General features: G+C 39.7%; 3 protein-coding genes across 8 annotated transcripts; all 3 read right to left on the bottom strand.

Moving 5' to 3' along the window:
* Nucleotides 1-544: 544 nt before the first annotated feature.
* LOC114264644 (membrane protein insertion efficiency factor) lies at nt 545-3,678 on the bottom strand. Of its 6 annotated transcripts, none has more exons than XM_028205326.2 (6): nt 3,364-3,678; nt 3,213-3,288; nt 2,740-2,799; nt 2,460-2,600; nt 2,088-2,177; nt 545-914 (listed from the first exon to the last, which is right to left on the bottom strand). In XM_028205326.2, exons 1-5 carry the CDS (start codon nt 3,490-3,492, stop codon nt 2,119-2,121), a joined length of 465 nt encoding a protein of 154 aa, XP_028061127.1. In that variant the 5' UTR covers nt 3,493-3,678; the 3' UTR covers nt 545-914; nt 2,088-2,118. The 6 variants fall into 6 exon arrangements, with proteins under 6 accessions (XP_028061127.1, XP_028061131.1, XP_028061124.1 ...); XM_028205330.2 differs by having other exon boundaries at nt 2,740-2,796; nt 3,364-3,601; XM_028205323.2 differs by having other exon boundaries at nt 2,740-2,853; nt 3,364-3,594.
* Nucleotides 3,679-12,247: 8,569 nt separating this feature from the next.
* LOC145822369 (uncharacterized) lies at nt 12,248-13,579 on the bottom strand. The gene is made up of 2 exons (XM_082919213.1): nt 13,142-13,579; nt 12,248-13,063 (listed from the first exon to the last, which is right to left on the bottom strand). Exons 1-2 carry the CDS (start codon nt 13,577-13,579, stop codon nt 12,509-12,511), a joined length of 993 nt encoding a protein of 330 aa, XP_082775339.1. The 3' UTR covers nt 12,248-12,508.
* A 2,883-nt stretch (nt 13,580-16,462) lies between these two features.
* LOC114264642 (uncharacterized protein At2g37660, chloroplastic) lies at nt 16,463-20,304 on the bottom strand. The gene is made up of 7 exons (XM_028205321.2): nt 20,031-20,304; nt 18,531-18,802; nt 18,388-18,424; nt 18,177-18,274; nt 17,887-17,948; nt 17,336-17,459; nt 16,463-16,764 (listed from the first exon to the last, which is right to left on the bottom strand). The coding sequence occupies exons 1-7, from the start codon at nt 20,083-20,085 to the stop codon at nt 16,645-16,647; spliced, it is 768 nt and encodes a 255-aa protein (XP_028061122.2). The 5' UTR covers nt 20,086-20,304; the 3' UTR covers nt 16,463-16,644.
* Between the last annotated feature and the right edge of the window lie 5,444 nt (nt 20,305-25,748).

The following is a 25,748-nucleotide window of genomic DNA, read 5'->3' as shown; positions in this document are numbered from 1 at the left end:
TTGACAAGACAAAAATATCAAAAATGAATATATACATATATATATATATATATATTGAATACCTAATAGTTTAAAGAAAATTATTCTAGAAGTATCTTATATTTTAAAGTGTAATATATACAAATCTATTCTTCTTATACAACATTTTAGAACATATGACGTATCACAATTCCATTAAGAACCGAAACGATCCATGTTTCAGGTAATAATAGGCTCATACACATAATTTGATTCAGACCAGATCAAAAAAGTTGGATGGACATTCATGAATAAGAGAGAGAGAGAGAGAGAGAGAGAGAGAGGATAGTGGTGCGGTTGTCCATTGTGAAGGGCACGTTACTGGCATTGGATTGGACTTCCAATATACACAGAAGCAAAGCAAGTCATAAGTGCTTTGTTATTAGGGACCACTATATTGTCTCCATAATATTTTGTTTCATGATGTTGATTTCATTGATTCTTAAAAGTAAGCACTTTTATGACTGCCTTTAAGTAATACAAACAATACACAGACAGTTTGATGAAGAAAATGCACTTGGCAAAGGAGAGAAATTAATAAGGTAAATATTTCAAGTAGAAATAATCAGGTCACTTTGATTCAGAAATAGTATTAGAAGGAAACACTGCACAAGTAGCAAGGTAAAAGACATAATTCCTAGGGTAGGTATGTCCTTACATCATTGCTAGATCCTTACTGGAACACCCGCTTCCTGAACATAGCATAAGGTCCTAATGTTAACATGGGGTTACTCCGAACACCCTGATGCCAATAGAGATTCATTGCTATATTCCAATGTACTATCAGTGGAAAGATTGTTGAACCACCCCCAGTCAACCACCAGAGTTTGAAGTCGACACCATGTGGCATGTGATGATTGGCCAGATCCAAGTGTGAGTTGCGCTCCATTTCACACCTAATAAAACATATATCTAGATAGATGTATTTCTATATATGTGAAAAACAATGACAATCTGTGATCAATTATTTATTTATTTATTTTTTGGCATAGGAAGGGGTGATTTTGACTTTTTAACATGACAAAGAATTAGATACAGTACACTACTTCATATTTATCTCCTGTTCTCTAGCAACATCGGAAACATATGTCCCCGGTTACTAAATTGTGATCAAAGAGATGGTAGTCTTTCAAGAATCAAAACCCAGTTGCTTTATTGGCATTGGTGCTGCCCAGGTAACAAGGGCAGCCAACTAGTTATTTTTTCTTGGGGGTGGGAGTGCTGAACTCCATTTGAGCGTGCACATGTAGCAATAGAAGTTCCCAGATATCAGGAAGAATAAAGTAAATAAATAAACTGTTGGTTATCAGCAGTAAAAAAGTATCATAATTGTTGGTTTTGATAATTGTGTCGAGTCAATGAGGAGACGATTACTTTATAGAATCAACCATGCACTTTTCTTTTATGTTTTTCAAACTTTGATCAAATTAAAATCCCAAATATATTATATATATATGATCAACATCAAATTAACACCAGCAGTGAATATCTGACAAAATAAGATCCAATAAGTCCAAAATGAATATTCTTCGTCCTGTTGCTTTATATGCAAGTGCAAAGATAATCCAATAACCTATTTGCTTCTTCCACTACTGTAAGATGTCTTATATCTACAGACTCAGGGTTGTGCTTGTAACTAGAATCAGTAACTTTTTGCGATTGCTTTGTTCAGTATGGAGATCTGGTTGAGTAATGGACCAAACTATGAAAAAGATTAACAAGGTTACCAATTTTCTAGCTGAACTCAGAACTGTTGTCAAAAAAACACAATGGCGTCAATAAGTATAAATGTGCTACATTGATGTTCAAGACCATCCAAGTACTTTAATAGTTGCCACTCAAAGCCTTGTACTTTTACAACTCATACTCATGTGTTTTAATTACATAACTGACAAAGCGAAACCATAAAATTTATCTTAAGACATATTGGTCAAATAAAATTGGAGCAGAGAAAAAACCAAAGACTGCATTCAAGCAATTCATCTGTTATCAGCCTACAATTCAACAATGGTAACATAATGAAAAATGTTTGATAATGTTTTAATTGAATGGAAAGGAAAAGTGATTACCTTTGCTTTGGTATGCTAACTATGAATAGTCTCATTGATCTGGTGTACTTGTCTCATCAAACCATCTTGGGGGATCAAATCCAGACCCACCTGACATACATTAAGTACTTCATGTCTATAAGCATACATATATATATATATAGTCAACGATTTAGAGAGCAAAAGAGAGACTGCTTTTGTCACTTCCAGAGTTTTAATAGTAAAAAAAAAAAGAAAAAAAGAAGTCCAATTAACTTCCTTGAAATGCCACAGAACAACTCCACAAAACACACTAACAACCAAAAAAAAAAAAAAAAAAAAGGGATTGAAAGCGGTATTGTATCTCATTCTTATGATGCATAGAAGACTTCAATTAATTAGAAGTAGCATTACCGAGGGGATTGCAGCGACAGAGGCGCCACACAGTCAAGACGGTCCCCTTAACAACTCCATACTTCTTGTAAGCAATCATGGAATACTCACTACAAGTTGGCACATATCGACAACTATTCGGCAGCAAGGGCGAGATTTCCCCTGCTCAAGGATCAAAACCATTCTCATTCTTACCCTAACTTCAATCAAAATAATTAACCCTAACACACACACACACACACACTAATCCCAAATAAGAAATTGAGGTAATTATTATTCTATAAGGGTGAAAAGAACTCACTTTTGTAGAACCTCAGCATAGATAAGGCAACTTTAACCCCGGGATTATTCACCTCTTCTTCTGATTGAAAACACATTCCAGAATTAAATTTTGGGTACTTTGTGCCGATAGCTCCTATATTTTAGTTTTTATGTCATTTTGGTCCCTATAATTTTAATTTGCTCGATTTTGACTTTGAATTAATGACTTTATCTTTATTTTGTCCAATTGCTTACAATTGTTACTATTTTTTAATGAAAAATATGCACACAAGTTACATATGACATTCTTTTAGAAGTTGTTCAACTTTAACCTCAATCAATTCAATGATAATTTTCCTTTAAAAACACTAGCATCATTATCAATTAGATCAAATTAATACAAAATCTAAAATTAAAGGTCAAAATTGAGCCAATCGAAAGTTATTTTATTTTAAATTTTTTTTTTTTGGGGGGGGGGGGGGCCGCTGGGGAGAGAGAGAGAGAGAGGCTTACCGTGAAGGTTGCTCTGGTCCGAGTCGTTCTCGAATTCATTGAAGATTGAGGATGGTCTCCGGCGAAGACGATGTTTCTACAGAAGGGTTGAAGATAGATTGTTTATATGAATGAGGAATTGAAGAATTGGGGGTTTGAGAAAAGCAATTACCTTTTTGAAGATTGAAGTGGAGAAGAAGAATTCATTGTTTGGATTAATGGGGAATTTGAGGGAATTGAAATTAGGGTTTGCAATTGGAGAGTTTACAGAGCAGTTGTAAAGGTTGAGTGAAACCGCCATTTGTTTGGGTCTTTCAGTTCCAGTGAGGTGAAATTGAAAGAGCAGAACGGTTGTGTCCAGGTTTTGATTGTTATGTCAGGTTGTTATAGTTGCATTAGTTTATTAGATTGTAACAATTATAAAAAATATAGTACTAATATATATAAAATGATAAATAAACATAATTAATTATCATAATATTATTGTTTGGATATGGACAGTTTTGCATGTTGTTTCATAGTTTGGTATTTCCAACTAACTAGTTAATTTAGTTGATTATTCTTCTACACTATTAACTACTTTTTTTTCTTTAATTTTTTTTTATTTCTTTTAAATTATAATTATTTCTTTAAGTTATTTATTTATTATAAGGCTATTTAAATTTTTTCACATAAATGACTATTTAGTGTGAGATGATTTTCATAATATGGATGGTGTCTTTTTAACGCGTGTTCTTAAGTTACATGTTAAGAAACTTAAAATAATTATATATTTTTTATTATACTCATTTTTTATAGAACGTATAATCTTTTTAAATCTTGATATGTGCTCTAAGAACAAAAAAGTTAACAACTTTTATTTTTATAAATAATTATTTTATTTGAGAAAAATGTCACTTCTCATACAAGGTGTGACATATCCGATGATAAATGAAATCGGTGATATTACATGTACTAACTAGTGTATCGACACTAGTTATAACATTATTATTAATCCCACTCATTAATCACATTACAAATATTAAAAATCTCTTAAATTATGTCACATCATCAATTGATACAATAATTAATGTATAAATTAATACATATAATATTATTCAAATAAAATATAATAAGATAAAGTGATTATGCATTATTATATGTACAACAAAGTCACGGACACCCTCACGAGTCAAAAAATGAAAAACCTTATGGGAGAGATAAGATGTCACTGCTATTTTATTTTTATTTATTTATTTATTTTTACCACGATTCAGTAAGACATCACTTGCATTGACATTTGCATTTTCTTGCAAATCACTTGCAACAATGACCCTTTCGACAAGACAAAGGCACCTAAGCTCCAAAACATCAACAAATCTAATTTTCAGAAAACATTATATATATATATGACAGGGTAATTTTTGTAAAATTGGGCCGAGCTGGGAGATGACATTATGGCCCACAATACGAAGGGCTGAGTAAAAAGGCCATAAAAGTTACTCCGTCCCGAGAGAGGTACAAAATTACTCCGGCCGAGGAATGTAAAGTTACTCCGGTCCGGAAGCAATTAGGAGTTAGGCCGGTCTCAGAGTTAGTCCGGTCATGACGTATTATGGTTAGAACGGTCAGAACCTTGCTACTCGGTAGATCGGTCTAAACATACCATGGTTTGTACATAAGAGAATCGAGATAAAGAGAAGAATGAAGAACCGAACTAAGGATAGTACGGCTTACTCTGTGGCTCAGCATAGCCATGATTACTGCGGTCATGTGAGAGTTTGGCTATGGTAATAACCATCTCACTTGGTTTAAGCAGTGAGGGGGTGTTGAAGGATAATCATTATCTTTCAGGAGTATGAATCATAGGAGGACTCTGTATGGAGGAGTAGGAGTCCTACTAGGATTATGCCACACGAAACCTATAAAAGCTTACAACATCACCTTTGGAGAGGTAACACACAACTTTGCTTTCTGAATACACAGAGCCTTTGTCTATTTGTCAAGTTTACTGACTTAGGCATCGGAGAGGTTTCCAGCACACACCCGCCGGCTAGCTCACGTTTGTGTTTTCAGGTGATAAAGCGACGACGTACGGAGGAGAGTAGACTTGGTCAACAGGATTATACGAGAAGGTTTATTTCTTTCCCGTACAATTGCCACCGTCTGTGGGAATTACAGACAGAACAAAACCTCTTGACTAAAAGCTTCTCCTCTTTACAAACAATGGCGCACATTGAAGAATTGCCACATTCCACCATCGACGGGCAAACTCCAGACGGGGGAGCAAGGCGTGAAGGATTACCTTCTATCCCTCCCATAGAAGATTTGGAGCCCCAACGACATAACCCCAAGAGAGATACTAGGGGAAGACGAACTCACAGCCCCGTCAATCTCGCTCGCAAAGTCCTGACAGGCAAAGACGGGGGATTGATCCTCAAGCTCTGGAAGACCGCGTGAAGGAGCAAGATGAATTAATAAGGAAGATGGCGGCAGACATGGAGGCCTTAAAGCGCCAGATGAAGAGAAACGAAGTGGTGACAGGAGAGGGGCACAAAAACAAGACGCCCCCTCGCCACTCAGAAAATCATAGTAGGAATACCATACCCTCGCAAGGAGAGAGTAGAGGCCTCAGGACAGGCGATACTCAATCCTGGTCTTCCAAAACTCGGCACTCCAGGTCTGAGAGGACGAGATCTGAAAGATCATACACTGAAGGAAGCACGTATTGGCCCTCACATACGCACCAAACCAGATCTAGACAGACGGAGTTACCCAGATCATCCGACTTACGAACCGTGCTCGAAGAAAAAGCACGATGCAAGGAGGATGCCAGGGCACGGGATCCACACAGAGTTTCTGCCTTACAGCGGTTGGCTCCTCGGACGCATGGAAGCGTCGAGGTTGGAATGCCAATACCGCGCCCTGCCTACAAACCAACGGACAAAGCATTGGCAAGGTTGCAGACTTCGCCGTTTGTTCCGGCAATAGAAAACGCGCCCCTACCATCAGGCTTCCTTCAGCCAAAATTCACTACATATGAAGGGAAGACGGACCCCTACTCACACTTGAGCCACTTTCGCCAGGTCATGGCTGTATATAGGCGAAACGAGGCCTTAATGTGCATACTCTTCCCATCTAGCCTTGGCGACCTAGGCTTGACTTGGTTCGAGAAACTTCCAGAGGGCAGCATAGCCTCTTGGGCGCAATTGGCAGAGGCCTTCGTAACAAGGATCCGAACAAACACCAAAACCCCAGTGGAGATCGACCAGCTACTCTCTATCGACATGGGCGATAAAGAGACCCTAAGATCTTACAATAGTCGCTACTGGGAGACATTCAATTAGATTGGGGACTGCCCCACCAATCTCGCCATTGCACAATATAAAAGAGGCCTTCCAGTCGGGAACAGACTAAGGGACTCAATCACCATGACGCCGCCCCTCACCATGGAAGCCTTGATGGAAAGAGTGCACCAGCACATCAGGGTAGAAGAGGATGGTACACGTGCCAAAGCAAAATCTGGGGCAACCACAGTACTAGAAAAAAAGACCTCAGCAAAGGTCAACACGGTAGATCGAAGTAACAGAAACGGACGTGGCATACGAGATAACGGAGAAGACCCGGATAAAAGATGGTTGAGAATCCGCACTGCCATAACCACGGTGTTCAAGAAACCGATATATCGGATTCTGAGCGAAATAAGAGATGAGCCTTTCGTCAAGTGGCCAGCCAAACTAGGGGAAGCGTAGAAGGACTATGACGAAAGATCACGGTGCACCTTCCATAAAGAAAAGAGACACCGCACTGAGAATTGCACACCATTGAGACAACACCTGGAGGAGTTGGTGGCAGCAGGCCACTTGGATAAGTACATTGAAGGAGGGACGTAACCACCCCCCCAGGATCACAATAACCCCAACGGGATGCCAGTCGACGCCCCACCTCAAGGCGTTATCAATGTGATACATGGAATCTTTGAACCTGAGCGTGTATGCGAACTCAGAGGATCAATCAAAAAGGCTGAACACTTAAGAGAGGTGTTAAGTGCCCAACCTGCCACCAAGAAGGGGAAGACAGAGGCAACAAACGTCATGTCTTTTTCGGATAAAGACTTAGAACGGATATATTGCCCTCACAATGATGCCCTGGTCATCACTCTCTGAGTCAAGGATTTTGACGTCAAGCGGATTCTGATTGACCAGGGCAGTTCATGTGAAATCATGTACTACGAAACATTTAAACAACTAAAGCTACAAGACAAAAACTTGGCGCCTGCTGTATCACCCCTAATTGGATTCAACTCTATGCCAGAATGGCCCGTCGGCAAAATAATTCTTCCAGTTAGAGCAGGAAGCGTGACGAAACAAGTGGAGTTCTGGGTATTGAAGGTCCCCTCCACTTACAACATCATATTGGGCAGAACATGGCTGCATGCCATGCGATCGGTGGCGTCATCCTACCACTAAGTAATGCGGTTCCCCAACGACACCGGTGTAATTGAAGAAGTCTATGGAGATCAGATCATGTCAAAGCAATGCTTCGTCACGGTGAATGGCAGCCGCGCTGCCAAAGGATACGTTCATTCGGTGGAAGAACCTGAGAGTAATGAGCTATTCGCAGATGTCGGCAAAGCGGCGGATCAGAAAGTAGTGGAGGACTTGGTAGAGGTAAAAATAGATGAAAAGAACCCGGATAAGTTCTTTTTGCTCGGTTCGTCGTTGTCCAGCACTGAGAGATTAGAGGTCTTGGAATTCCTAACCTCTAACATCGAAGTGTTCGCCTGGACACCCTACGACATGCCAGGCATTGATCCAAACTTCATTTGTCACCAACTCAATGTCCACCCATCCGCCAGACCAGTCATTCAGCGCACTCGCAGATCGGCACTTCACCATGCCGAAATAGTGGCGAAAGAAGTAGGTAACCTGCTGGAGGCAGGAGCAATTAGAGAAGTGTACTACCCAAAATGGATCTCCAACACGGTCGTAGTGCCAAAGAAGAATGGCAAATGGCGTGTCTGCGTCGACTACAAAACAGTCAACAAGGCGTGCCCAAAAGACAGTTTTCCTCTACCACGGATAGATCAACTGGTAGACCTAACGGTAGGGCACAACCGACTCAGCTTTCTGGATGCATACAGAGGCTACCACCAAATCGCCATGCATGAACCAGACCAAGAGGTCACATCCTTTACAACTCCAAGAGGACTATACTGTTACAAGGTCATGCCCTTTGGCCTGAAGAACGCAGGGGCAACATTCCAACGAATGGTCACCAAGATGTTTGAACCATTGTTAGGAAGAACAATGGAGGCTTACATCGACGACATGGTGGTCAAAAGCAAGGATGAAAATGACCATCTCAAGGACCTAGGAGAGATGTTTGATATCCTGAAGAAGCACAAGTTGCGCCTCAACGCATCTAAGTGTGCATTCGGTGTAGGATCTGGCAAATTCTTAGGCTTCCTTGTGACCAACCGGGGTATAGAAGCGGACCCCTCCCAGATCAAAGCAATTCAGGAGTTGGAAAGACCAAACTCAGTAAAAGAAGTACAGCATCTCATCGGCATGGCGGCTGCACTCAACCGATTCATCAGCCGATCGTCAGACAGACTACGACCATTCTTTCAAGCTTTAAAAGCTAAGTTCGAATGGGACGAAGAATGCGACCAAGCACTAGAAAGCCTGAAAGAATACATGTCCTCCCCACCATTGCTGGTCACCCCAATACCAGGAGAAGAACTCTTCCTATACCTTGCAGTCTCTCAGCACGCAATTAGCGCAGTGTTGGTCCGTGCGGAAGGAATTCAACATCTGCCCATCTATTATGTCAGCAAGACATTGCTAGGAGCCGAAACAAGGTACTTGCCATTGGAAAAACTTGCATTGGCCTTAATGATGGCCTCCAGGAAATTGGCACACTACTTTCACGCCCACACCATAGTTGTCCTCACAACTTTTCCACTAAAAGCTTTGTTTGAGAGGGCGAACTTTTCTGGGCGAATTTTGAAGTGGGCAGTAGAGCTGGGACAATTCGACGTCAAGTTTTAACCTAGAACTGCAGTAAAAGCCCAATCTTTGGCAGACTTCGTCGCAGTGTTTACTCCTGGAAGTCATCATATTTGCCCAGTCGACCTAACTGACACAACCGAACTAGGGATGAAAGTTGACGCCAGAATAGCGCAACCCCTAGCAGAAGGTACTCAGTCAGACTCCAAGGCAGACCAGACTAAAGACAGCAAGGAAGAAGCAAACCAAGCTACAACAAACCAAGACTCACCAACAAATAAAGACTTGGTTCAAACAGATAGCGAGGGGCAGACAGCAAGTATGGACCTTGAAGAAAACACCAGCAACATTCTTGACCCCACGACATCATCCGACCCCTCCACTTGCTGGAAGTTGTTCGTTGGTGAGATGTGGAAACTCTTTGTGGATGGAGCATCCAACCGGCATGGTGCAGGACTTGGGATAGTCCTCATCTCACCAGACGGCCTGGTTGTGGAGCAAGCAATTAACTTTGGCTTCCCAGCATCAAACAACGAAGCGGAATATGAAGCACTTCTAGCAGGACTCAAATCAGCATACCAGATGAAGGCCATCGAATTAATGGTCTACAGCGACTCACAGCTGGTGGTAAACCAAATTTCTGGCGACTATGAAGCAAAGAATGACAGGATGGCCAAGTACCAAGAATTGGTCAGAACAGAGATCAAGAAATTCGAAATTGTAAGGATAGAACAAATCGGCAGGGAGGAAAATAGTAGAGCAGACGAACTAGCAGGCTTCGCCTCCATGGCAGACACCTCCATCCCTCATCCACTACTAATCGACTACCTACCTAGATCAAGCATTAAGCACCCCGAAGCAGAAGAGGTATGTTGCACAGAACTAGGCCCCTCATGAATGGATCTCATCATACTATTATTAAAAGACGGCATCCTACCAGAAGAAAAGAAAGAAGCTAACAAAATTAGAGCAAAGTCACAACGATTTTGGCTCTCCCCATCTTTGGCATTGTACAAAAAGTCGTTCTCAGGACCCTATCTAAAGTGTGTCCACCCCAGCAAAGTGGAAGCATTCTTGTACGAGATACACGAAGGGGTGTGCGGAAGCTATCAAGGAGGAAGATCGCTAGCTTACAGGGCCATTTCACAAGGATACTGGTGGCCATACATGCAGGCAGACTCAGAGAAATATGTGAAGAAGTGTGAGAAATGCCAAAAATTCGCACACCAAATACATCAAACAGCAAGAGAACTCCTACCATTAACTAGCCCATGGCCTTTCGCAATGTGGGGCTTGGACATAGTAGGACCACTTCCAACAGCACCCGGTAACAGAAAGTTCTTTTTCGCAGCAACAGACTACTTCACAAAGTGGGTGGAAGCAGAAGCATTGGCATCAATCAAGGAAAGAGATGTGAAAAAGTTTGTCTGGAAATATCATCACTCGGTTTGGAATACCAAAAGCCCTAATCTCAGACAATGGCACTTAGTTCGACGGTAGAATCTTCAGAGGCTTTTGTGAAGAATACAAAATAGAGTTCTATAATTCTACACCGGCATATCCCCAAGCAAATGGACAGGCAGAAGCTTCAAACAAAGTAGTCTTGGATGGGTTGAAGAAAAGGTTGGAGAAAGCCAAAGGCAACTGGGCGGAAGAACTTCCTCATGTGTTATGGGCTTACCGCACCACACCGCAACGATCAACAGGAGAAACACCATTCTCCTTAGCCTATGGAATGGAAGCAGTAATCCCACTGGAAATTGGCCTCCCCACAATTCGAAGTGAAAATTTTGATCCCGACTTAAATGGAGAGGCCATAACATTTGAGCTCGACCTTGCCGAAGAAAGAAGAGAAAAAACACTAGTCCACATTGCCTCGTATCAACAAGAGTTATCCAGGAAATACAACAAAATGGTGCATCCAAAATAATTCAAGATCGGAGATTGGGTACTACGTAAAGTGATGGGAAACACCTTGATACTAGGAGATGGTAAAGTAGGGCCAAATTGGGAAGGTCCTTACAAAGTGGTTGGACTAGCAGGCAAAGGGGCATACCACTTAGAAGACAAGGACGGCAAAGCAATCCCTAGACCATGGAACACCGCTAATCTCAAGTTATTTTATTTTTAGCTTTCAAACACATGTAATTTTTTTTTTCTTTCCTCAATAAAACAAATCGATTCTTTTCAGCATACGTTGTTCTCAGTAAAAGATAGCTTTAGTGAAGTTAGGAATATTGCAAACATTATTCTAAGTTGGCTATAAAAACTAACTTAGAGGTTGGCTGGAATAAACCAACACCCCTCCTAAGCTCAGGATAAGGATCCAGGCTGCAGGACGTCTGGACGGAATAACCAAACATTTTATTCTAAGTTAGCTGGAAAAAACTAACTTAGAGGTTGGCTGGATTAAACCAACACCCTTCCTAAGCCCAAGATAAGGATCCAGGCTGCAGGACGTTTGGTCGGAATAACCAAACATTATTCTAAGTTGGCTGGAAAACTAACTTAGAGGTTGGCTGGATTAAACCAACTCTTTGTACTCTTCAGCCGAAGTAAGGGTATGACTGAAGAGTGGTTGGCTGGATTAAACCAACTCTTTATACTCTTCAGCCGAAGTAAGGGTATGGCTGAAGAAGTGGTTGGCTGGATTAAATCGACTCATTGTACTCCTCAGCCGAAGTAAGGGTATGGCTGAAGAGTGGTTGGCTGGATTAAACCAACTCTTTGTACTCTTCAGCTGAAGTAAGGGTATGGCTGAAGAGTGGTTGGCTGGATTAAACCAACTCTTCGTACTCTTCAGCCGAAGTAAGGGTATGGCTGAAGAGTGGTTGGCTGGATTAAACCAACTCTTTGTACTCTTCAGCCGAAGTAAGGGTATGGCTGAAGAGTGGTTGGCTGGATTAAACCAACTCTGTGTACTCCTCAGCCGAAGTAATTATGTCGGCTAAGGAGTGGTTGGCTGGTAAGCATAGTTAGTTTGACCAGCAAAAACTGAGATAAAAGTTGAAAGTGAAAAGATCATGGAAAAATCATTACAAGTACAAACATGCAGATCAACCGAAGTAAGAGTTCAAGAAAATCTTCATTCATCAAAACGCAAATACAAAGGAGGGGCCATAGCCCGGTTACAAGAGTAAAGAAGTAACAAAAAAGAAAAGTACAAAATCAAGAGAAAAGGTCTTCAATTTCGGCGTCAATGTCAACTTGAACGCCGGTTGCAGATGGAAGATCCGTCTCAGTAGCAACCGGCAGAACGATATCAGTCGATGGCTCAACAGTCAGGTCTTCAACCGTTGCCTCCAACCGAGTTGATTGATCGTTGACTTACTCGTTGACTACCGGAGTAGCAGTTTGTTCGTTTTCATCGTCTTCATCATCTGAGTCCTGCAGAAATTGTTCTTGGACCGAAGCAGCATATTCCGCTAGTGAGGCTGGAATGAAGTACTGTGGAGCATTGTAGACCTCGGTTTCAGGCCCACAGCCGAGTTGTTCCACAACACTCCTCCATCCACACTTGAAGAATAAGTCCTTCGCCACCTCGCACTGCGGAATGTAGAGGCCCTCCGCCTCTTTGAAACCTTGGGCATTGGCGTCACCGACCTTCTTCTTCAGATCGGCTATTTCGGCGTCTTCTTTGCCTTCGAGTTTGACCAACTCGCGCAAGTACTTGTCTTTCACCGTTGCTGCAATTTTTTGTTTTTCAGCTTCAGCCGAGCTAACAAGTCCGGTCAAGTGACCGTTCTCGAACTGTAGCTCGGCTATCTGCTTCTTGGTTCGCTCAAGCTCGGCTGTCTTTGCCTCGGCATCCGCCATGACTTGCGTGGTTGTCCTGCGGAGCTCCAGCACTTTTTTATGTGCAATGTTGTTCTTCTGAATGGCCTGCAAAAGAGTAGTAACTCTCTTTAGCCAGACTGACAGTTGGGAAAAGTTAGACAAAGAAAAAGGAGAGCCACTTACCAGGATCATTGATTTTGTTGAAGACCGGATGGCCTTCAGCTCGGTGTTTAGTTGCTTGTTATGGTGCTCCATATCTTTCGGAAGGCAAACACTCTTAGCTAGATTGAAAGCCATCAAGTGATCATTCTCAGCAACGACCGAGTCTATCTCCTGGATATTTCGGTCTTGAAATGTGAGATTTGGAGCCCATTTGGAGGAGTCAGCTCGGTCAGATTGCTCCGGTTGAAGGATGGGTTGAGGACTTGGTGGAAGGGTGGACTCGTCTTCGTCAACAAGTCGCTGCTCGGTCTGGCTAGTCCGGGCACGCTTGTTCGCCCGTGATGAGGATGGCTGCTGGGATGGAAGGGCTACCACGGTCTCAGTCGTTTGACCGGTTTGTGATACCTCGGGTCTGTTAGTTTCGGTAAGAAGTGCCCTTACTCTGTTCCTCTTAGCCATTTCTTCTTCAGCAGTTAGGGGGATTAGTCTGATTTCTGGCAAGGTTGGGTCCGGTTTTGGGGCCTCCTCTAGAAGAAAGTCGGTCACTCTCGCTTTTCAGCGGCCGCTGTATCTGTAGGTCGGCTCGAACTTTAGCAACTTAGCCCAACTACGTTCTGGATACCGTAGTGCGGCGCGCAAAGTCGCTACATTGGGGTAGCTGTACAAAGAATAGAGGTGGGCAGAATCTGCGAAAAAAGACAACTGTTAGTTCGGCTGAAAGATTGACAAACCGAAATATAAAATAGCACGCAAGAAAACCGAAGTAAATTTACCAGGTTCTCCTTTTTTCCAGTTTATACGTCGGCCAGGAATCTGGGCTTGATGATCCTCAAAATTCCCAGACACCCAGAAAAAATCGTCGCCGTTTAAGTCTTTATCCGGTGTGTTTTTTATTATTTTCTCACGACGGCGGCGTATTCTGGGATAGTATACCCAGCCGTCTTCCTTCGAACCAATGGGGTATTGGTGAAAGATTTCGGCCAGACCAAGGTTAAGACCAGCTTGCCGGTTTAGTTCGGCTATTCCCATTATTATGCGGTATGAATTGGTGGATAGTTGGGTAGGACATAGTCTAGTTTGCCTAAGAAACTCGCAAATTAAAGGTTGGACTGGAAATCGTAGTCCGGTTTCAATTATGGATAAAAGGGTGAAGGGGACAAAGCCTTCATTGCCCCAAGGAATGACATCTTTTTCGGCTAAAATCAGGTGGACGTCATCAGGTATATTGTAGTCTTTTCTGAATTCGGCTAAGCTGCCTGGAGTGTCTACTAGATACCTATACTTCCCCATTTATTGTATAATTTATGAATAAATTAAAGTTCGGTCCACAAGATTGTCTCAGTAGCTCGGTTGAGCACGCAGAGGAGTGCTTGGGCAACATAAGTCTGCAAAGTAGAAAACAAAGGGGTTAAGCACAGATCATTAGACCGTGCTACAAAATAAAAGTACAAAAAATAGGAGCTATGGATGCTAGAGGTTCTAACTCGGTTTCTGCAAGGTGATTTGTAGCTCGGTTTGAGCAGGGCTTTGCTAGTTCGGGCACGGCAAGCGTCTAAGATAACTCGGTTGAGGAAACGGTTCTGTTTGACCGATTGATCGCCTAGGGGCAGCTTTCTGAGTTCCATCTAAAAAACTAAGAAAGCTGGTTTAGCCCCAAAGGCCTAGATCGGTTGTAGTTCAGGTATCTCAGTATGCTAAGTGCAAACCTAGTTCGGTTGGTTACCTCGGCTAAGGACTATCAAGAAGTTTGACTTATTCAAAGCTACTGGTGTAAACACAAATGTTAGTCCGGTTGTGATCTAACTAGACTTACTTAGCTTAAAACAGTATCCTAGTTCGGTTGCATCATGATTTTGGATCAAAAACCAGTTTTCTACAAGATATTTCATATAGTCATATGTTCTATGGTTAAGTTTTTTTTTTTTTTTTCATAAGAGTACAGAGCAAAGCAAAACAGAAGAAAATGTTTTGCAAAAACACAGAAAGCAGAGCACAGAAAGCAATATATAAAAACAAAGTAAAGGTGCAATACTAACCAGAAGAAGACGCAAGAAACTGAAGATGGAAGCAAAAGGCAGCAAAACACGAGCTCAGAAAATGAACAAGCAATGGAGGCTCAGAGAGAGAGAAGTTGTAAAGTGTGTTGAAATGATGAGACTCGTTTTAGGTAAAAGGAAAAAAAAAAAGGGCGGGACTGTTCAAATTTCACGAAGTACGAAGACAGCGTGACAGCCGTCCTCAATCAATCAGTGCGTGCCACGTGTCCAGGAAGGAGAAACGATTCAATTGCTGTGATTGAGGAGACGCTTTGACCGGACAAGCAGAGCCCGGTGTAAAATTAGCTCGGCAGAAAGGCTTAAGAAGTTTTAGCTCGGCTGGAAAGGCTAAGGGTTTTTAGCTCGGCCGGAAAGGCTTAAAAACTTCAGCCCGGTTGATAGACAAGTAATCCTTATCATGCTGCGCAGATGGAATTAAGGGGCAATTGAGAGGGTAATTTTTGTAAAAATTGGGCCGAGCTGGGAGATGACATTATGGCCCATAATACGAAGGGCTGAGTAAAAAGGCCGTAAAAGTTACTCCGGCCCGAGAGAGGTACAAAATTACTCCGGCCGAGGAATGTAAAGTTACTTCGGTCCGGAAGCAACTAGGAGTTAGGCCGGTCTCAGAGTTAGTCCGGTCATGGCGTATTATGGTTAGAACGGTCAGAACCTTGCTACTCGGTAGCTCGGTCTAAACATACCATGGTTTGTACATAAGAGAACCGAGATAAAGAGAAGAAGGAAGAACCGAACTGAGGATAGTACGACTTACTCTGTGGCTCAGCATAGCCATGATTACTTCGGTCATGTGAGAGTTCGGCCATGGTAATAACCATCTCACTTGGTTTAAGCAGTGAGGGGGGTGTTGAAGGATAAGCATTATCTTTCAGGAGTATGAATCCTAGGAGGACTCTGTATGGAGGAGTAGGAGTCCTACTAGGATTATGCCACACGAAACCTATAAAAGCTTACAACATCACCTTTGGAGAGGTAACACACAACTTTGCTTTCTGAATACACAGAACTTTTGTCTATTTGTCAAGTTTACTGACTTAGGCATCGGAGAGGTTTCCGACACACACTCGCCGGCTAGCTCACGTTTGTGTTTTCAGGTGATAAAGCGACGACGTACGGAGAAGAGTAGACTTGGTCAACAGGATTATACGAGAAGGTTTATTTCTTTCCCGTACAATATATATATATATATATACACATTACAATTTTACCTCAAGCTTTAACAGAAGCATATTATTTGTTTAGAATGCCATGCAATTACAAAACTTATTTGATTTGCATAGAGAAATTCTGGGGGAAACTTATTTGTCAATTGATAGTTGTTTAATGACATACAAAAGCTCCTGAAAATCCATTCGCAACTGGTTAACATTCTCGTTCCACTTATTCCTTTTCTAGATCAAAAACCAGAGTCACAATCTGAAATTGGATAACATATTTCCAAATAAATAGAGCTATGAATGTTGTATATCAAAACTGAGTAGTGATCTGGGAAAACAGAGCCTTGAAATCCTTTGTTGGAGTGCCAACTCTCTCGGGCTTTGAGGCCAGGTCAAATGCCTTAAATTTGGCCTCCTCAAACTGTAGTGCCTGTTCACAAAAGCAATTATATATTATGATATGCTACACAGTCAAACTCATACATGTGCACAAAAGAACAAATGAGGTGTATGCTTTCTTCAAGCACAGACAAAATAAATATACATAAGGGGGAGCTTCTATTTACACACACCCATTCCCCTCTTTACACATCTTTTTCAATAAATAATTGGTTCGAAAGTAGATTTCCGAAAATAAGCAATTGGTTCGGAAGTAGCTTTCCGAAAATAAACAATTGGTTCGGAAGTAGACTTCCGAATTTTTATTATTTTTTCGACAATCAACTTCCGAATGGGTTTATTTGATGTCTATAATAGTAATTTCACCTAAAAAAAAAAATTTATAATAAAAATAATTTTTATGAAGTGTGTGCAAAGAGGGAAAGGTGGATGTGTAAATAGAAGTTCCCTACATAAGGATGTGATGAGTTTTGATTTTATCACTTTAAAATAAAAGACTCACAAAGATGACTTATATTTTCAATAAGGCCACTGCCACATCATTCTTGTCGTAAATTCTGCATAAAAATTCTGTAAGCATATCATTTTCCTATAATAAATACCTGAATCGAGACTTCCGCAACATCATCCCTAGTAACGGTCTTTGTTTCTGTATTAAGGAGCTCATCGTCCTTTCCAACAAGTAATTCTCGAATACCACCTTCTTTGTCCTGCAAGCCTCCAGCCCTGTATATTTGGTATCAGTTAAAATGTCAGTATTTTTGTAATGGTATCGCTTTGCTATTTTGCTTTTTTAAAATAAAATTTAAAAAAAAAAAGAGTTTTGAGTTTGAGAAGACAAATGAATGTCAAGATTGTGTTTACTCCAGAATCAACCTAGTTTAGCAGATATTCTCATAGATAACATGGGATTTCATGAAGTTGATGTAACAATCAGGACTAACTCGTGGTGGTGACTATCGTAAAATAGTTCAAAACCATGTTACTATAATAAGTAGCATACTCCAACTTCTGATTAACAAGTGCATTTAAAATGTTATCTGAATTCCACAAAAACAACTTATCCTCTATTTCGTATTGATTCTATTATACATTAAATAAATGAATAAATATCAGTTATGATGAAGATAAAAGTAAAAGGGAATGGATGTACCTTATAATTGTGTATGGAACTCCAGAGTCAGCCAGATACTGTTCAGCCTTTCTCTTCCAAACCTGCACATGGCAGAAATAGAGTTGTTAAAGGCATACATAGGCCTAAAAAATCCCTAGCCTCATCAAGGCCCAAAGAAAGCGCCTCATTGTATATCAGGATGAGACACAAAATCGATGAAACTGATGAAACAAAAAGGCCAAAAAAAAAAAAAAAAGAAAAAAGAAAAAAAGAAAAAGAAAAAGAAAAAGAAAAAGAAATAGTTTATGAAGAGAGAGAAATGTACAAACCAAAATATTCCCATTCCCTAAGCTGTTTAAGGGGTGATTAGGATTTGTTCCTCCCATTGACCCAACAAGCACAATGTGCTTCACCCCTGCAGCTTTAGCTGTACATATGGACCACGTGATGTAATACAATACATGCCAAAATAAAACAATAACCTGGAAACATTATATGAATTGAAATGGTGTAAAAAAAATTTAAAAAAAAAAACCCCACCAGCATCTATTTGATTCTTCTGCCCAATCCAGTCAACCTAATATGTAAACATATTCAATCAGCATAAGGAAAAAGACTCGGGATTCAAAAGTTAGACGATAAAGTAATGACTCAGGATACTAAAATAAAACATAAAAGGTCACCTGTTCAGGATATAAACCATCTTCAAAGTAAAACTCAGGCCTTCCACCTTTACCTAAATCAAACCCAGGCTTCATTTTTGGCGCAGCACTCGTGAGAATTATGAGGGAATCGATACCTTGGATTGCAGGAATTATGCTCTCTACATCCCTTACATCCCCAACAAAAACATCATCTGCGCCACCAATTTTCTCCTTGCTCTCCTCTCTTCTAACCAAACCTCTAGTATCATACTGGTCTGTCCTCTCCTTCAACCTCTTATAAACAATTTGTCCTGCCAGAATCAAGCAACATACAACGAAATCAGGAAGCGGGGAAAAAAATTAAAAATTCTTTTCTTTGTAGCAGAGAAACAAAGGGCAAGGTGGCTTTAGCCTGATTTTACTATTAAAAAGCTAGTAACATGCACCTTTTAAACAAATTGATAAACAGTAATGTTGTGTTTGGTTGGGAGATTTGAGGAGGGATTTGGAAAGGGAAATGGAAAAGGTAGGTGAAATGTGAATAAAACATATCTATATTTCACATAATTTCACACACCTTTTCATTTTCCCTTTCCAAAGCTCTCCCCAAATCCCCCAACCAAACACAGCGTAAGAAAACTAAACATCGTTGCCTTCTAATAGGTTCCTAAAAATACAACACACTGATTCTAGCACCACATCAGTCCATGTGGTACTTCTAGTCACATTCTATATCATATTATCATAATCATTCATTGAACTACACACCATATTTAACCATCTAATACAATATTGGTCTGCTCTGTGGGCTGTAGCCAAGCATTCTTTGTTGCTTCAACAAGTTCCTACATGCAATTTTTACAAAATGTTCAAATTCAATGCGGGAGCAATTAAATAGCTCCAGCAATTGTATTTCCATTACCCATAAGTTGCCATGGCTACAACAACCCGTGAAGTCAAAAGCGGTTAATCTAATGCATCCTCCAGTTCCAGTGCTTTCGGTACATTGATTAGGCCACTAAAACTTTGGTACTAGAAATTACCTTGCATTTGAGTTTCAACTCAATGGAAAGGTAGGGGAAATGTAAAGCACTGCGGATCCATCCTAATGTGGAAATCACAAAAGGGATCATCATCTCAGGTGAGAGGACCTAACCATCAAATTTGGGTCTTTTTCACACTGGTTATGTTATTATACATCAATTCAACACCCTTTGAACATTCAAGATCTAACTAGGTTTATAAACTTGGATGGAAATCCCCAACTCGTTAGTGAGCATAATGTGAAGAGGCCTAACTAAATTCATCTTCTTCTATGCAATATTAAAATTTAAAGCTGTTCAATCAAAGTTTCTATCAGTAGATCCATTTTGCCAACAATAAAATTTATTCAATCCAGAAATTGATTTAACACACCTCCACCAAATAATCGCAAGAAACCCACATAAAGAAACACATCAAAACACAAATACACATAGATATACACATACACAAAGCACAACCAATTTAACAAAGGGTACAGAAAACAAAAGTGGGTACCTGTTCTACCGCCAGCACCGGTAACAAGGACTCTGCATGGTTTGAAATCCGCCATTGTTGATCAAACCCAGTACGAATCTGTGGAAAACCCTTTAATTGCGATGCTTCGATTGTCAAAGAAATGGGTATAAAAAGGCGAAAAAATGGAACCTACAGGTAATTAAGGAAGGGGGTTCACCAAACAGTATTTATTGTGACTTTTGACACGTGTCGCGGTTTCCACATAGAGGATGGAGTGGTCGGAGGGGATTAGGACTAAGGCGAAGGTCACCCAAAAAAAAAAAAAAAAAAAAAAAAAAAAAAAAAAAAGAGTTAAAAAAATCAAAAACTTATTCAAAAAGTTAAAAGGTTATTATTATTTATTAAAAATTAATAATTATGACTGCATAATTTTTAATTTTAATTTTTCTTTACAAACTAATTTTTATAATTTTTTATTACACATTTTTTCATAAAAAGTCAAAAAGTTAATCCAAACATTCATATTTTCAATCTCAACTTTTTAGTTTAAAAAGACAAAAAATATACTTATTTAGGACACCCTAAACAACTCTTAAAATTATATTCATCAATCAGTATACTAGATGATATTATAACATAATTAAATATATTTTTAATATTTATAATTTGTATAATAAATGAGATTAATAATAATATAATAATTGATATACTTAGGTCTTATTTGTCATAATTTAAAAAAGTCAAAAAGTCATTATTTTATTTAATCACATCATCCTATTTAAGTTACATCATTTCTCTATCACATCACATCACTTCAAATCTAATTTATATTTCATAAAAAGTCAAAAAATACATTTATTTAGATTATTTCAAACTTCCCTTTAGTTAATATATTAATTACTCCCTCCGTTCCACAATATTAGTCCATTATTCTATTTTTTATTGTCCCAAAATATTAGTTCATCTTTAAAAATCAGGTACAAAAATAATATAAATTTTTTATTTTGTCATTTTTTTAAATTAATAAACAATATAAAAATATAATTATGACATTAATATTCTCAAAAAAAATATATTATTAAAAAAGTAATTTTAAAAAATTAATTTTTGTAAGATATAATAATTATATTATTAAAAAAATTAAATTTTAAAGAAGGACCATAAGAGATTAGTATCCATCTGATGGTGGAGAGAGGACTAGCCTTGACTGCGATGAGAGAGAGGGACCGTTAGAAACGTAGTTGGTGGTTGGAAATGCTTTGATGATTCATTTACTGCAGCTTACCAATCACGTGAGATTGTCTGTTGGGGCCCTACCAATCAAATCATATCATAAAACGGTTATGCTTCTCCTCTGTTGGGTCTTGTTATTGAAGTGGGTAATGCTAGGGACACCAAATTTTCTACTAAATAAATGACTAAATGTCTTACATGGCTGTGGGGCACACCCATGTGAGACATTTGGTCATTTATTTGGTAGAAAATTTGGGACCTCTAGCATTTTCCTATTGAAGTGTATTGTTAGATTTTTCGTGAGTAGACGTAAATAATTTCAATTGTTTAATATGTAAAATTTATTAAATATTTTATTTTTATAAAAAATTATATTAATTTAATATCAATAGTTGCTTGGTGACAATATATTTATATCAATAATTTATTTTTAAAATTAAAATGATCGTTAACACAAATTTGATCTGATCAAGTAACTATCGACATCAGATCAATATAATTTTTTGTAAGAATAAAATATTCAATAAGTCTTACATATTAACGATTCGAATTATCAATGTAAGCTTTATAATAGACCCACAGAACCTAACTATACACTCTAATTCAATTTTAAACTAGAAACAATCCTCGGCCCTATTATAAGTATCATGAATTTTAAAGAAGTAAGATTCTATTTTTGAAATACCATTTCCATCAAACAAATTTCATCATCAAATTCAACCATTTGAAGACTTGACAAAAGTAGTTCTAGAATCTTTCAGGGAATTACTCTTTGTGTGTGTGTTAAAAGCTAGGTAAATTTTTGTTTTTTTTTTTTTTGAGAACAAAAAGCTAGGTAAATTTCAGTTTATTGTTGATGATGATTAGTAACTGAATGGGCTATGGACCGTATATTGGATAGTTGTTTGAATTCACGTCCTTGCCGAGTGTTACAAAACAAGCCATTAGCTCTTTTTTTTACCATTAGGGTTGGTTTGGGGTGTCTTAAAAAAGTGCACTTTTTGTCTTTTTACAAAAAAATGTACAGAAAAGTAGAGAGATGATGTGATGGAAAAAAGATAAAAAGATAAAAAGATAGATTATGTAGTCTATGCTAAACCAGCGTTGAGAGTCGTTGCTAACTCTCCTCACTTTTTAAAATTTTCTCTCTAGAATATTCTAGAAATTTCCACATGAATCTAGAATACTCTAGAAAGATCTAAAAGATTCTGAAAAGATCTAAAGAAATCTGGAAGATTTTAAAATATCCTAAAAGGTTTCGAAATATTAAAAAAGTTTTGAAAAAACTAAAGAAATCTAGAAAGTTTCGGAAGGTTTTAGAATATTGTAGAGAAGTATAAAAAGTCCTAATATGTACTAGAGTAATCTAGATTGTTTTAAAGTGTAGGGAAATGATGAGTGTATTCTAGAAAGTTCTTCAACCAGTATAAATATGAGATGAGTGAATGTACTAGGTGTAGACTGCCCAGAACTCTGCTCTCCGCACGCGAGGGGCGCAAATCGTTTTGTTCTTAGCTACTACAGTTCGGACTCATGTCACGGTTTTGAATCTAATCTCGCAAAGTGCAATACAAGACTGATAAATCACCAAAGAGTCTAAATCCGGCAAATCGTTTTGAAAAATCGATTTTAATAAAGAAGTGCCAAACATGGACTGCTTTGCCAGATACAGAGTCGCCACCTAAATGTTTTGTTTTTGAAAAATTTAGGAAACCCTGACTCGTGTCTAAGGCCACGTGTCCGTCATCACCAAAGTTGCCTCGACTCGGAAACTTGGGTACAAGAGGGAAAGGTCATGCAATGAGCATCTCCGATCGCCCGATCACAAGATCGGCCTTTACTAAGCATGATATGTTGTTTTTGAAAACAATGTGTTTTTATTCCGGTTATTAACCTAGAATTACTATGTGATGTGCACAACATACATGTCATGACCCGAACCCACCCCCATGGGTAGGAATGGCGACGGGGTGGGGTGGGGCCGAGGATCACTCTTCCCGTCCCCGATCCCCGAAGACCAGAAAATCCCCATCCCCGACCCTGATCCCCGACGGGGACACCATCAACCCCCCCGTCCCCGCTCTCTAACGAGGATTGGGTTTCTCCGACCCCGAAAAATCCCCGACCTGTTTTTGTTTTTGTTTTTTTTTTTTAATTTTGTTCAACACAGAAACATAACAATTTTTTTTTTTAAATCTGTTTCTTCATGATCATCAACAATCATCATCAACTTAAAAATAAAAACTTAAAAAAAAATAATCTGAAACACAAACACACACATAAACATATATATCATCATCTTTATCATCAACAACTTGAAAAATAAATAAATAAATAAACAGATCTGAGTGATGATGAACTAGTGATCAACAACAACTTGAAAAAAAAAAACAAAAAACAGATCTGAGTGATGAAGTGGTGCTGCGACGGAGGAGGGAGTACTTAAGCCGTATGCCGTCGTCTAGGTCAAACACCAGAGCTGCGACGGAGGCCGGATAGAAGTGGTGCTGCGATGGAGAAGGGAGTGATGTCGAAATCTGCGGCGGAGGACGGGCAGAGGCTGTGTTGTTCAGATTTGCAGGCCTGCGGCAGAGGATATGTTGGTGGAGGATCGACGGACTGAGGCCGAACAGAGCCGCCATGGCCATTCTAAGGGCTGTGGTTGCGGGGGTTCTGCGAGGAAAGAGAGGAGCCGCCGTGAGTGAGGGAGAGAGAGACGATGGCGATGTGATCTGTGGAGGAGGAGAAGAGATGTGAGGAATGGAGAGAGAGAGAGAGAGAGTAGATCTACTTTATGAGAGAGAGAGTAGATGGAGATGAAATCAAAAAAAGTCTAAATGAATAAATATATATATCTAAATGAATAAAAGATAGGGATGACTGGGGATATATAATATATATACATCATTCGGGGGGACCAATGGGGCGGGGCTCGAGGCCGGGGTCGGGGCGGGCCGGGACTGAAACATGTGTCCCCGTCCCCGGCCCGAATATCATCGGGGATTTTTTTTTATCACCATCCCCGGCCCGTCGGGGGTATTTTTCGGGGAATAACCGTTATATTCAGGATCAGGGGGTCGGGTCCCCATCGGGCCGGTTTCAGATTGCCATCCCTACCCATGGGTTAATGACAAACGGGCCAGTAATCATGAGATTACCTACGGCCTTGAACCAAATCAGATATATTTTAACAGAGTTAAAGGGGGGGCAAATGGAAGCAATTTCAAACTTTTGTCCATAGAGCTATACTTATATGGCACGTCATAACAATCCATACATATACATGCTAATAACTCACATCAAAATATGTACTAATACAAAGTTCTATACATACAGGATCATTCAAGTCTAGGTCAGCTAATCAAAACTATATACTATCGTAATCCAAAGTCCTCGCCAACATGACAAAATATAACATAATAGCAAAAGGGCGAAGACGAGTCTCGTGCATGAGACGTATGGGCTGACTCTTCAAAACCTTGGTTGTTCTACACAAACTTCATTGAGGCTGGGTTTGGACCTCCCTTGGCTCACCTATGGACACATGAATGAGCGTGAGCGAAAGCCTAGTGAATAATATCAAATAAAGAAGTTACACGGACGGTACTTAGAACAATATACACTAAACGGCCTTGGGCCTAATTCATTTTTCTATTAGGCATATATATATATATATATATAAATATATAGGTTAAGTGACTGCGATTCCAAACACATCAAACGGCCTCGGGCTCAATTCGTTCATGTCCGACGGCTTTTGGCCCAATCATTTGTATCGTACGGCCTCTGGCCCATTCTTTCGTGTCATACGGTCTCTGGCCCATTCATTCGTGTCATACGGCCTCTAGCCCATTCATTCGTGTCATACGGCCTCTGGTCTATTCATTCATGTCATACGGCCTCCGGCCCATTCATTGGTCCATTTATTCATATCCAACGGCCTCTGGCCCATTTATTCATGTCAGACTATCATTTGAGTCAGACTATCATTCGAGTCAGACTATCATTCATGTCAGATGGCTTTCGGCCTATTTATTCATAGCAAACGGCCTTAGGCTCAACCATATGGCATAGCAAACATTTGTCCACAATTCAAATCAACAAACTTATAAATCTTATAGAGGAATAAGTAATTGGACAAATAACATATTTCAAAATATCTTTATTAAGATATTACTCACAGTGCTTTGCTGGTGGATTCACCTTTAAGCTTGACCCTACACATTATATAACACATCCGGGTCACAAACGATTCAATCCGTTCTTAATTCATACATCCCTCTTAGGTTTCTTTCTTACCCTTTTTATTCATTCATAATGTTTAATGCATGCCTAAGAGTACTTAGAAGTGAAAGAGAATGGAAAACGAAACACAGAACATCTTTACAAAATTTCTGAAATAGGGGTCCTCGCTCGAGCATGGACTTTCCCCGCTTGAGCGGACCCATTAGGTCTGCAAAAGTTCTGGTTACCTCGTTTTTATGTTTGAGTGTGAATTCAGACGCTCGAGCTGAAAGTCTCACT

This window comes from Camellia sinensis, chromosome 3 (genome assembly GCF_055761805.1).
Source record: "Camellia sinensis isolate YWXY chromosome 3, ASM5576180v1, whole genome shotgun sequence".
Lineage (NCBI taxonomy): Eukaryota > Viridiplantae > Streptophyta > Magnoliopsida > Ericales > Theaceae > Camellia > Camellia sinensis.
Note: the sequence above shows the minus strand (reverse complement) of the source record. Positions and strands in the feature narration are given on the sequence as shown.